This window comes from Heteronotia binoei, chromosome 4, assembly GCF_032191835.1.
Source record: "Heteronotia binoei isolate CCM8104 ecotype False Entrance Well chromosome 4, APGP_CSIRO_Hbin_v1, whole genome shotgun sequence".
Lineage (NCBI taxonomy): Eukaryota > Metazoa > Chordata > Lepidosauria > Squamata > Gekkonidae > Heteronotia > Heteronotia binoei.
The window spans coordinates 59,649,649-59,663,804 of record NC_083226.1 but is presented as its reverse complement, the minus strand read 5'-3'; the positions used below and the strand labels follow the sequence as shown (position 1 = coordinate 59,663,804).

The following is a 14,156-nucleotide window of genomic DNA, read 5'->3' as shown; positions in this document are numbered from 1 at the left end:
GGTAATGTAGCAAAAAGCCCTGCAGAAACGTTCATGGGAAAGTGAACCACTGGCAGCAGGTGAGGTCTTTGGAGTGAAGATTGATGGAGAAGACTAAGTAAACCAAATTCCGAGGAAAGCAAGCGGATTAGTATTAAATAACACAAATGCAGAAACAACTAACATATGCACTTGCTGTCATTTAGTCTTTGCTTTCAACCACCTCCATTTGAAAACATTCAGATTATAGGAGACCTTGAAATAGCAGAAGTCAGGAAGACAGAGGCAAGCTATATTCAGCCACTTCTCTGAATATGCTGCAGGCCCCCAGTAGGGGTTAGTCACCAGAAGTCGCCATGCCTTCCAGGTGCAGACACACACACACACACACACACAATACAAAGTAACTCCACCAACCATTCAGATTGAGGAAATATCAAAGTTTGGTCTATGTGTTGGATCTTTTTCAGTGACAATGAACATGGATCAATAAACTTTTAAAGTGATTAATAAATGCAATAAATGAATTCAAGAAGAACTGTCAGCACCATGTTCATCCATGTGACTTAGTGGAACCAATGTGCTTGTGTTTGTGTAATAAAAATACATAGGTGGAATCCAAATGCCTCTTGTGTGAGTGGAAAGGTACCAGAGACAGCTACTGCTCACATGAACACATGAAACTGTCTTATGCTGAATCAGACCACTGGCCCATCAAGGTCACGACGGTCTAATTAGACCAGCAGCAGCTCTCCAAGGTTTCTCAGGCTGATAATATATGGAAGGCAGCTATGCAGATAAGAAGATTTATTGCTTAGTCATAATTAGGCCATATCTTGCCAAACTCTGGTATGTATTAGGATACCATGAAGGCTCCAGAATCTTTCATGCCTAAAACAAAGGACTCACCAGAAGTAATGATACTGTCAGGGAAGGAGGGAGAAGAGACTGCGTCCCACACACAATATTATTTCCAGCTTTCCAACCTATAGAGCCCAGACTATGAATTCACACATATGAATTCTCATTCTGTACTGCCAGGGGCCCAGGGCAGTCTATCTTTCCCCCCCCCAAATATTCACAAGATATCATGGAAGAAAAAGAATCTATTCCTTCCCACCCTTTCAGCAGCGTAAAATAAGCTCTGATTCAATCAAGCCAATTAATTACATCTATCCTCCAGTAAAACTGTAAATATATATTATTAAAATGTGTATTTATTACCTTTTTCTTTGAACTCTTTATAAGTCATTAATTTTGTGAGAAGAGGAAAGGCTATCCATATTGCGCTGACATACGCTGAGCAAAATCCTAGGTATGTAAATGAGGCCAACTTAATTGACCAAAAAAACAGTGAAACATCAAAGAAAATCTCTCCAAGGAACTGTTCATTTGTATTCTGGAAAAAAGAAAAAAAAGTACAGTGCTTCCTTTACTTTTATAAGTAAGTGTTTCAAGCATTGTAAAACAAGTCTATAGCTGTTCTGTTGAGACAGTAATTTAAATAAGAGTACAACAACTAAAGAATGCTTGCAGACAATGCTCATCTTTCCAATGTGGTACAAGGTGTTTTCTGGGTGGCGGTAAGGAAGAAACTGAGTGGGAGGGGCGCCTCCCGTCCTCTCTAGGCATGCGCAGTCGATGCCTGCTCCCCAGGGCGAGCGGGAGAGCGCGCCAAAAAATGCTCTAGGTGAGCTATTGGAGGTACGGATCCATTGCCAGCAGCAAGACCCATGTGTGGGACTGTCACGATGAATCACAGTAATTATTAATTCTGCATGTGTAAAGTTGCCATACAGCAACCCTCACCAAGAGGCTTTAAAGGTGAGCAGCAGGGGTGGTTTGCCATTACCTTCCTCTGTGGAATCTTCCTTGGAGGTCTCCCTTCCAGGTACTAACCCTGCTTAGCTTCTGAGATTTTACAAAAATCAGGCTCTACCATGCCATCTTCCCTCTCCAATTATTGATTTTACCATCCGTTAAAGAAGAAGAAGAAATATATAACACTTACTTTATAATGGAATCTCTTGATCCATGTGTGTACAAAAATCAATTTAGCCAAGGCTGCAGTTCCATATAGAAAAACAGACACATAGAAGTGAGTATACCAAGAAAGAGAGCGCCCAATTAGTGAAATAAACACTGCCACAATAAGTATGCCAAGGAAGGTGGTGAGCCAACTCAGAACTGTGAAGAAAAATGCAATGGCAAGTTCCTTCAGGTAACTAATTGCTGAAAAAGAAGGAAAAATATATTAACAGTCAAATAAACCAAATCTACTACAACGGGGTCCCCTATAAGCAACAATAAGGCTAGCTAACAAAAAGTGGCAACAGCCAATATATAAAACATATTAAAACCCCCAGACTCTACTTTTTAAGTTTGGGTATAAGCGATCATGACTCATGTTTTGGTATTTGTTTTAAAGCAACATATCTGTGAGCCAGTTTAATACGCATATTTAGGTTGCCATGAAGACCTGTTGACCTTTTCTGCCACTTAAGCACTTCAAATCAAATTTAGATTTTTTTTTAACCTTACACATTTTGAAAACACAAAAGTATGTGGAAAGGGGAGGAAAGCAGTCTTAAAAAACACTGATCTCAAACACACTCAACTTCATCTAGATTGTTCTCATAGGATCTATGGAGCTGAATACATAAGTGGTTTCCTGCAATCTTTTATAAGAGAGATGTACTCTGTGTGTACACTGGCACTTTCAATTTCGCATTTCACCCTTACAGACAAGAACCCTATAGATGAGGAGGTTTCATGCATACATCAAAGCCACTAAGATAGGACCATGATCTATGATAGGCTAACTACAACGACAGTGAGATGTTGCTACAACAAACAGGTCACAACCAGAAGAGTCACCAGCTATGAATTTGAAACTCAAGAATGGCCCCCACCCTCTTAGAATTATATAAAATATTTCACCCCTTCCCCAAACTAACACATAGCATGCTCAGGGTGGCTTATTAACATTGTTTAAATGCAATATAAATATTAAAATGGAATAATGGAAAATAAAATAACTAAATTCAGCTACCAAACTAACAAACCAGAAGTAAGCTAGAATAAGCATAATGGGGGGGAGGGGAGTTCCACCAAATATTAGCCTGGATAAATAAAAACTTTTCACTTGGCACCTGATAATTATAGGTGACCCAAGAAGCAGCCCAATAGGCAGGGCTTTTTTTGTACCAGGAACTCCTTTGCATAATAGGTCACACACTCCTGATGTAGCCAATCTTCCTGGAGCTTACAGTAGGCCCTGTACTAAGACCCCTGTAAGCTCTTGGATGATTGGCTACATCAGGGGTGTGTGGCCTAATATGCAAAGAAGTTCCTGCTACAAAAAAAGCCCTGCCAATAGGTATTGGATTATTTGCATTCAGCATTCAAGTAAAAAAGGCCAAAAGAAAGCACCTGTCATATACTGGCCAAAAGGTGGAGCTCAGGATCTCCTGTAGCATCACAGATTTGCTGTGGCACAGAATCTCAACAGCTACATTTGCCTAAACATGGACTATGTAGATGACAGCCCCAAGCTGTCATGAAATATAAAGAAGCTGATGCCACAGTACTCATGACACACAAAAAGTCATTGTACCTTCTGGAGCCAAAGTTGGAAGCCCTGTGATGGGAGGACTGAAAATACTTCCCATAACTTCAATATGTCTTAAAGAAATATACAGATATCCCAAAGTGTGCAACTACTAATTCCCACTGAAAGCCATGGAAGTTACTTCCAAGCACATATGGTCAGGATTGTTAGATGTTTTCCTATAATTCCTGTCCAACAACCTGAAATACCCTGGACCCTAAACTTTGCTATGCTTCTGCTGAGGACAGTCCTCATATAAAGAATACATTCCTCTGGTCTATGAATTTCCATCCATGTTAGAGCAGCATCTTTTATTGAGTCAAAAAGCACCCAGCATCAGGGGAAAGCACTGCACAGAGAAGGCTGCCTCCACAACAGCAGTGCAAACAGGTTTAGGATCCAAGCCTCTGCAGATACAAAAAACCCAAAAACCTTAGGATGTGTAGATGTACAAATGTTGTATTACAGGTTAGCAGCCTATTTCCACAGGGAAGAGTGAATGAGATCTAGAAACAGTTAAACACTGACAATGGGAGGAGGGTGCACTACATAGCATTCCCCCTTGCATGACACACCAAACTCTAGAAAGCAAGAAGCTGCCACCAGATCTTCTAAAGGCTTCCTTCCACAGCTGCCAAGGCACTCCAGAATATTGAGGATCCTCAGCCTGTCATGTTGCACAAGGCATTGCAATTGGCAGAAGTAATCTAGAAAACCCCAGTTCATGAATGAGATTTTGGATCCAAGCTGACATGTCTTGTTGAAAGCCACCTCATATAACTAGGGTTTTTTCTCCAGTTTTGGCACCTCACTCCCCTTTGTGGAAGGTAAACACAGCAGCTTGTTTTGAGGGCTATGGGTGGTGCAACAACAAAAACTAAAGGGAAAGCTCAAGCTGCACCAGGAGGCCCATTCCTATAAGCAAGTGGCACAAACCATAACAAAATATAATTTAGCAACAGTAAAGAAAGTTGTAGGGATACAACCATTACTATTTAAAAAAACCAAAGGCAGACGTTTAATTCTTTTGGCAAGATATAATTCACTCTCAACAGCCAAATACATGGGAAGACTTAAAGGTATTCCCTCGATTGAAAGGAACTGTTCTTATGTTTCTCGAGCAACAGAACCCATCTCATATGTGTTGTTACACTGTCCTTTGTTTACTGAAACTAGGTGTGATATACAAGGATCTCTTGTCAACTCTGACATTCAGTGCTCTAGTAAATATATTATCCTGAAACTGTTGTTTTCAAAAGCTGGCTAGAAGCTGTTGCTAGATTTCCCGCACATATATTTAAACAATGTTAGTATTTACTGTTTTTTTATTTGCTCAATTTAGCCAAGGCTGCAGTTTCATATAGAAAAACAGACACATAGAAGTGTGTTGGTTGGTGGAATTATCCACAAACTATAATCAGACCCACTTTGTCAGAAAGCTGCATATGGACTGGACTTACCTCGCTTTCTGGGCTGTAATATTTTTTTGCCTAGATAAAGAACAGCCAGTGCTGTGATGACGTAGTTCAAAATGGCACCTACACGAGCTGGGTAAGCCAGAACAAACATACCAAGGATATCAAAGAAGACAATATTTCCATGTCGATATTCAGAAGATTTGGCCAGGTTATCTGATTTTGCTAAGTATTTTAGCACACCTAAGATATTGTCTCCTTTAGAAAAATGCAAACATAAATTTAGTATTTGACTTTCTCTTCAACCTCTTCACATAAAAATCATAAATTTTTTATCAAGTACATGTTATTGCAAAGTAAATCTTAAGGGGAAACCTCTGGATTGTGTTGGGAAATTAAAGCTGTTTGTATTTGAACAGCTTTAATTTCCCAACACAATCCAGAGGTTTCCCCTTAAGATTTACAAAGATTTACAAATACAAACATCATACAAGTTATACAGTTAAAGGACGATTCAACCATTCTCATTACTGTAAGCACATTGCAAATCAAACCCTAGAACACTGCAATGCCCATCGCTCTCTTTAAGGATGAAGCAAATAAGATCATTACTATATTTCCCCTGTATCTTTAAAAGCTAAAATTAATACTCTAGACTTATTTGAGTCTCAGTGCCAAGAACGACAACGAACGTTTGAGTCTCAATGTCAAGAATGACAAAATGATAAGAGACTGGATTCTGAACAGTGGTACTGAAAGTGTTGGATGAGTGAGATCTGTAAACTGCCAGAAGTGATTTAAATAAGTTAAAGTCCCCTGTGCAAGCACCAGTCGTTTCCGACTCTGGGGTAACGTCACATTATGACATTTTCACAGCAGACTTTTTAATGGGGTGGTTTGCCATTGCCTTCCACAGTCATCTACACTTTACCCCCAGCAAGCTGAGTTCTCATTTTACTAACCTCAGAAGGATGGAAGGCCGAGTGAACCTTGAGCTTGCTACCTAAACCCAGCTTCCGCTGGGATCGAACTCAGTTGTGAGCAGAACTTGGACTGCGGTACTGCAGCTTACCACTCTGCACCACGGGGCTCTTTTTTAAAAGAATCATAAAGCAGATTTAATTGAAAAACATAAGAGAAGCCATGTTGGATCAGGCCAATTGCCCATCCAGTCCAACACTCTGTGTCACACAGTGGCCAATATATGTGTTCATGTGTGTGTGTATACATATATATGTATATATATACACACACACATGAACACATGTTAATCACTCTTTGGATGAAGAAGTATTTCCTTTTATCTGTTTTAACCTGACTGCTCAGCAATTTCATTGAATACCCACGAGTTCTTGTATTGTGAGAAAGGGAGAAAAGTACTTCTTTCTCTACTTTCTCCATCCCATGCATAATCTTGTAAACCTCTATTGTCACCCCGCAGTCGACGTTTCTCCAAGCTAAAGAGCCCCAAGCGTTTTAACCTTTCTTCATAGGGAAAGTGTTCCAAACCTTTAATCATTCTAGTTGCCCTTTTCAGCACTTTTTCCAATGCTATAATATCCTTTTTGAGGTGCGGGGAACCAGAATTGTACACAGTATTCCAAATGAGACCGCACCACCGATTTATACAGGAGCATTATGAAAAGCAAGTTTAAGACTATTTATGGTTTTGAATAGTCAACAAAGGCAGTGAGATATTTAGGGAAATGGCTTCAAACATTAAAGATCTATATAGAGAAAATTATATTAGAATGTGGGAACCAATTAAAGTAGATCTGGGGAGGCAGATAGCATTACAACTTTCTTAGTTTGGAAAAATAACCTTTAATAACCTTTAAAATGAATGTTATCCCCAGACTTTTCTTTTTAAAAATGTACCAATAAAAATGACAACAAATATGAAATTCTTGGCAAAAAGACAAAATTTATATGGACTAATAAAACATTTATATGGACTAATAAAAAAACTAAGAGTTAAACAAGTTACCTAGCCTCTATATTGTGAGTTGAATAAGAGGCCAGTTCATTTGATTCTCTTAGTTATGAGATTTGGATTTTCTTTGCACAAATTTTCTTTTTGTTTAACACACCAGAAGCTGCTTTATATCAAGTCAGACTGTGGGTCTTTCAAATTCAGTATAGCCCATTTGGACTGGCAGTGGCCCTCCAGGATCACAGGCAGAGAGGTCCTTCACGTCACTTTCTACTATTAGATGGAGATGATGGGGATTCAACCTGAGGCCTCTTGCGTACAAACAAGACTCTCTACCACCAAGCAATGGTTCCATCCCTAAACATAAGGAAATGGTCAGACTAGAACTCACAGCTCAGACACTCATGAACAGCCATCTAACCATATACCCAGCTGGGCACAGTTATTGTTCTTTATTGCTATTAAGACAGTGCTTGTGGTTCTGAGCTATCATGGTAGCCAATATGGAAAATCATCAGGTCTCAGATTCTCCACCTACTTCGTCCATTGAATAGGAGGTGCAGCTGCATAATAATTCCTGGATCAAGAGAACGGACAGCCAGCCAGCTACCAGGAACCTTGCCATGCCCCCAGCAGCCCTCATTAACTCCTGGAGAAGCCTGTACCACCCTTTCTCCACTTCTTATGTGATTTTGGGTAGCGGGTGGCTTGCTGGCCTTTTGATGCGGGGGGGGGGGGTGGCCCAGGAGAACCCACTCGCTCACCGGGGGTTCTCCTGGGCTGCCCCCCCCAATCAAAAGGCCAGCAAGCCACCTGCAAGCATGCCTCATTCACCCGAGGCTCGCCTTTTTTGCACCACTTTTGGCTGTGGAGGACAGCATATGCTAATGAGTTATGCTAATGAGCTCTGCCACCTATTTCCCCACAAAACGACCCCTGAAAATAATACTTCAGACTTGCAACAGATCCACGAAACCTTACATACCAACCTGCTCTCTGAATGGAATCTGTCAGAATTCTGTCTGCCGTGTCATACTTCGTGTGATAGATGTAGCCATTTTCAATGAAAGCCAGGTCTATTCCTATCAATACAATAAAGTCATAATAAACATTTCTAATAAAATAGTCAAGACATTATTTACAGGACCCAATCACTTTTAAATTACGCTAACAGTACATTTTTATTAAACTTACAGGTTAACAGAGTAAATTTAGTATTAAAATTTGCATTTATTTAGGATTACAGTTTGTGGGAAGGAAACAATTTCTGTTGCCCAAGCATCTGCTTTCAGCCATTATAGCAAACTAAGTTTGACTAAAGGTTTCCAAAACAAAAAACCTTGAAAAATTTACCATGTATGGGGGGGGGGGAGGGGAGGAGAGGAAGGAGCATAAGTATGGCACAAGCCATGTTCATCATGGAGAGATATGTCATGGTGCCCAAAATACAATCTTAATAACACATTTAGTGGTTAGAATGCCAGACTAGATCTGGGAGACCCAGATTTGAATCCCACTCTGCCCATGAAACCTTGCTGGGCGACCCTGGGCCAGTTTCAGCATAACCTACTTTGCATGGTTATTGTCAAGTCGGTGGATTCAATAACAAGGCTTTGTTGATACAAAGTAGCTAGTTTATTGATATCATAGTTCTCGACTACAAGGAGATTGAAAGACTAAAGATCATACAGTAGAATGCAATCATATAAGGTACACTTCAAAGGGATTCTTGTGGGAGGGGTACTATGCAGGGCACATTCACACATTGATGTTACAATTCCGTTCTCAGGCCTGCTTTGGCCTTGAGCGTCTCCTCCTCCGATGCCCAGCCTGAGAAGGCTCTATAATCTCTTTCACATATTCCCATTTCAAAGCACAACTACATAACAAAGGAAAGGGGGGGGGGTGAGGAGAGTTCAGCTAGCAGCATTGGCATACAGTATGGCTTTTACCCAGGATGCTTCTCTCCTGAACCAAAGATTGAGTGAAGGCTTGACCAGAGTTAAAGCAGACTTGACAGTTATTGTGAGAATAAAATGGAGGAGGGCACAGTGACTTCTGGTCCCCATTGCAGAGGAAAGTGAAATACAAATGAAATAGATAAATAACAGTAAGACAATAATAATGCTACTAACACTGTCCAACAACATACCTGGAATGTTCCCAAAGTCCCTGTAAATACGGAAATCTGTCTCTGCTGGGATAATGCCCATTTGAAATATTTCTTGAGCGACAATACATGCAAAAGGATGTTTTGCAGCAGAGATATATGCTTGCACCAGCCAAGGGTTTTCAGGTCCTATAATCATTACAAAAAAACCAATAAACTGAACATTTGTTCAATTATGATATGTATTTAGTTTGTAGGTTGCCCTAACAAAAATACTCAAACAGACTGAGAAAATCCACTAGTGATTTAATTCCAGTGCAGCTTGACTAGCAAAGATATTCTTGAAATCAGAATTAAAATTGACAATGTAAGTCCTTTGAGATACATGCCACTGAAATATAGAAGATATGTCAATGCAACATTGTTAAGTACACAATATAGGAAGCTTGATTTTGAATATCTTACTACTTCAGTTTTTTCCAAAATGTTTTAATACTTATGTCTGAAAAAGCTATATTCTTGTTAAAAGAATGCAAGATCCAAGGACACCAGGGACACCAAGTGCATTAATCTTTATGTCAGAAAAAATGACACATGAGGAACAGGCAGCTTCTCACTTTTCCAATTTCCAAATAACATCAATGTACACCAGAGAACCAAAATCTCTGGGACTGGAAGGGCAGGTTTAGCTATTATGAGAAAATAAATCCTGGTTATGCCTGTAACCATTACAAATACAAAACATCTTCAGAACACAAGCATTTACACAGCGATGCCAGAATGATACTTTAGATTTAAGAGCTGCTCTTCGATAGCAGACCAGTACACAGAAAATATGTTTTCCATCACCCTCACCACCTGATGCAAAAAAGTAAAGCAATAACTGGTTCTCCAGTTCTGTTTTTCATAGTACTTCTACAGAACAGCACCATTTGAACAGAAAGGGAACAAAAACTAGAGCTTTTTTGTCTGATGATTATCTTGCAGAGTGTACTGGAAACAACTGAAAAAACAAAACAAGACTTAAGAGCACAATCCATTAGGATGGTTCCCTGCACACGTTCCACGAAAATTAATCAGGTCTACACAAGAGGTATTGTGCATTAGAACTCTCCCCTTGGCTACAGTAAGGTTTATGCAGCCAAACTTTCAGGTGCTCTTGAATCATTTCCATTTCATTACCTATTCCTTCTCTCTCCCAAGTACTTGTACATTCCATTCTCAGCATGTGTTCAAGTAGAGAAATGTTTATTATAAGATTTTGAAACTGTCTTAGATGACCAATATCAGGAGATTTCTCCAGTATTTTCCTTTTTCTAATACTGTTCGGGGTTTTTTGGAAGAAGAAGGAGGAGGAGAAGGAGAAGTAGTAGTAGTAATCAGGACCACAAAAACAATGCTTAATTTCAGCTGAAATTATTCCATTCACTGTATTTTCATTCCATACTTTCACTTAAACACTAATATTTGTGTTTATAAAGAAGTTAAAGGTCCTCATCACAAAACATTACAGAAAAAAACCCTGTAAAACTTTGGATAGGAGCTGTTTAAAAAAATAGTCAAGGGTTTCTTCCTTCCCCTCCTCTAAGCTTTATACACTTCCCCTCTTCTGTTGGTTGCCGCCTACACTAAGGGACAAGTCAGAATCGTGCCATCTTTAGGCAATACTAAACAAGACAGACGACAAGGGGAGATACAGACATGGCTACTGTTTGTGGCAGCAGCTGTATCTTTTCAGTAAAACTATTAATTGTGCAATTATCCACCACTGAAAAATGGGAAAACAAAAACTCTGTTACATTTCACAACACAGTTGATGTAACTTATTCTTATGCTTTGTTTAGTTTGCACAAGAGAGGAAACTATACAGTTTTGTGGCAGCAACAGGCTCTCTGGGAGTCTACCTTTGTGCTCCTGGAAACCCAGCAATAGTTATTTTACCAACATAGATATGGATTATGATGCAAGAAACCATTTATTCATATGAATGGCAATGATACACACAACCAGAGTCTTCCCTGCAGTTTTCACAGCTATGGCTCACCTGCCCAACATGGCAGGTGGGTTACGAGGGATGATCTTGTGGAGAGTCTGGTGAAGTGGAAGGGAGTGCTACTCTCACATGTTACTTTCAAAATTAAAAAATATTTATTTATTTCTATTTGTATCCCACTCTCCCTGCGAACAGGTTTAAATATCATACTTAGTGTTAAAAAAGTGACACTAAGTACGACAACAATCAGTGCCTAATTTCTATCACCTTATTTGGCCTGTTTACATCAGCTTATGAAAAGTTCATTTGACTTTTTTCATCTCTTAAATATTTAGTTCAGAAACTATACTGAATTTTCATCTAAGGCTATCCAATGAATTTAAATGCTGTTTCAGCTATTAAAAACATTTTGCTAAAATTCATCTGGAGTTTTCCACTTCTATACCCACATGGTTTTGAGGCCATGACTGTATTTCCGCAAAATTATATTTATCAGTATATTTACTTTTCAAATTGGGGAACATATTACACGATCTGTCTAGAAGTATTAAGCACATTATCGGCAAAGATGGAAACTGAGACATCTAGTATGAACTTATTTACAACAGGCTCATGTTAACACTTTTTTTTGGCTATATGAAGTCCAAAACTACCCAGGACATACATTCATGTGAAATGAACTATCACAAATAGTACCAAATTTGTTAAGGATGTGTGAAAAAGCGGTATAGTAACCACATAAATCACTGCTGACAAAACCCATGCTTTTCTGCTTTGTGCATTGTACTTGAGCACATGATTGTATGCTGAAGGGCAGACAGACACTGCTTATATGAACCAACCTTGTGTGAACTGGTGCTTATAAATTAATACCTTAATTCTGAAGACCACAGGAGGGAGGAGGACACCATGAGCATTTACAAAACACCAAAGATATAATCAGGTCCAGCGCTAGGGCTTTGGGCACCCCAGGCCGGCACCAGCCCCCCCACCCCCCCATGCCTGCTCCGCCACACCCCCACCCACAGGGAAGGAGGGTGTGGTAGTGCAGCAGAGAAGCACAGGGCAGACTCCGGCAGAGCCGTGCAGTGCTCTCTTGGAGATGCGGCCTGCCCGCAGCCCCCGCTCTCAGCCTTCTCAGGCAGACTCAAGAAGGCTGAGAGTGGGAACTGCAGGCAAGCCGTGCCTGCGCTCTCATAGGCACTCGAGACTGCCCTTCTTAGGGCAGTCTCAGAGTGCCTCCAAGACCACAGTGCGCAGGCTGAGAGCAGGGGCTGTGTACGAGCCACATCCACACTCTTGGAGGTACTCCGAGACTGTGCACACAGGCATTCTCTTCTGAGCCTGGCAGAAAGAAGAGACCACATGCCAGTGCACCATCCTGCAGCTCTCAGTTTCCCAGGTCTGGGACCTGGGAAGCTGAGAGCAGCAGGGAGGAGGGAGGGGTGCCCAACAGTGCCCTGTAGGCGAGGTGGTACCCCACAGCCACCTACTTTGCCTACTACTATGCTCCAGGCATGGATATAATCAATCATTTCCCGTTGCCTGTTGCCTAGGCACATCTTATTTATGTATTTATTTAATCATATTTACGGGCTCAGGGCAGTTTAAGAGAATCTCTAAAAGAAAATATTGTTTATTAGAACCGTCCGTAAAAATAATTATCTAGGCTAATCATTTTTAAAAAACAAAAGCACTTAAGCCAGTTGTATTCTTCCTATCAGCTCCTAGTTACTGTGCCCTGCTCCTCCCTTACAGGAAGTTCAATCTTCCTCAGCTGCGCAACACCCCAAGGGAGTCAGCAAAGTGCTATCCCTTCGGTTTTTAGAAGGAGATGTAATTTCAGAGAATGCTGCAGTGTTAATACTTATGAGGATTCTTACGTTTGAGTTTTATGGCACAGGCAGTAGATTTGTGGAAAGTTGTTTTAATTTTGGTCCTGATCTCGATGGCCCAATCTCATCAGATTTCAAAAACTAAGCACAGTCAGCCCTGGTTAGTATTTAGACAGGAAACCACCAAGGAAGTTCAGTGTCACTGCAAAATCTCTTGTGCCCCCCTCAATCTTATTATAGAAATTAGTATTTCAAGATGAAAGCCATAAGTCAGCAGCAACATGACAGAACTTTCCACGTTTTAATGTTGATGGTTTTTTAAAATGTTATTATTGATTCTTTCAGGCATTTTTTGTATGCTGCCTTGGATACTTCAGGGGAAAAGCAGAACATAAATATTGGAAGCTACAACCAATATGCTAAACTACAAGCAAAGCTGATATAACTGGTTTGATTGGCAAAAATATGAAAAGTGATTTCACCTCTTAATTACAATTGCTTGAGCCATAACAAAAATTCAACTGTACAGCAACATGTTAAAAATTATATAAAAATGAATAAGTGATCAAGTTTCAAAATCAATCCTGCCTTAAACATTCTTTTGTATTCAAGTGGAGGGCATTTTTAATTTTTTCAACAAAGAAAAACCCACCTACAGTTACATGAGAAGTGCTAAGCTTCTTACCTGTTTGAAATACAAGCTCTTTCCCTCCTACTCCAGCAGCCTCCAGATTAATAAATGCTCTAATTGATTTAGTCCAATGGTGCTGTGTAATGAAGCCATGACTAGCCTTCAGAAGCAAAGATAACAGATATCAAACATGACAGCTATTATCTCAATGCACAAAATACTTGGCACTGACAAGATGTTGCCAAATGCAGTAGCACAACGCACTGCAAGACAAGCAAGAAAATTGTAGGAGACCATACCCATAACAAGCTTAATTATAATGCAACACAGCTCTCTGACATCTCTGTGTATCAGAATACTGCTCTGGAGGACTGTGTTCCATCATGACCCCTGCCCCACATGCAGTCTGAATTGGTACAGTACAAGCTGGGCCCTACTAAAGTACCCTATTAGGTGAATACTAATATAGGACATTAGCATGAATATCACCCTATTTAACAAACTGTAAACCATATCCGGAGTTCAAACAAAGGATCACACTATACGAACAGGCTTTATAGATTCTGCTCTGACTATATACTGAAACTATGAATATATACAAATAGTGAATGTTTCTGAGTAATTACTATATCATATTTTTATTAGGTAAA

The 14,156-nt window shown here is 40.0% G+C and overlaps 1 protein-coding gene across 1 annotated transcript in view; it reads right to left on the bottom strand.

The window, feature by feature from the left end:
• ERMP1 (endoplasmic reticulum metallopeptidase 1) overlaps positions 1-14,156 on the bottom strand; it is a 43,607-nt gene that overhangs the window by 16,958 nt on the left and 12,493 nt on the right. The window contains exons 4-9 of the mRNA XM_060237369.1: positions 13,561-13,666; positions 9,090-9,236; positions 7,927-8,019; positions 5,050-5,262; positions 1,991-2,211; positions 1,204-1,378 (exon numbers count right to left, since the gene is read on the bottom strand). Coding sequence (XP_060093352.1) covers positions 1,204-1,378; positions 1,991-2,211; positions 5,050-5,262; positions 7,927-8,019; positions 9,090-9,236; positions 13,561-13,666 — 955 coding nt within the window. The remainder of the gene's footprint in view (positions 1-1,203; positions 1,379-1,990; positions 2,212-5,049; positions 5,263-7,926; positions 8,020-9,089; positions 9,237-13,560; positions 13,667-14,156) is intronic.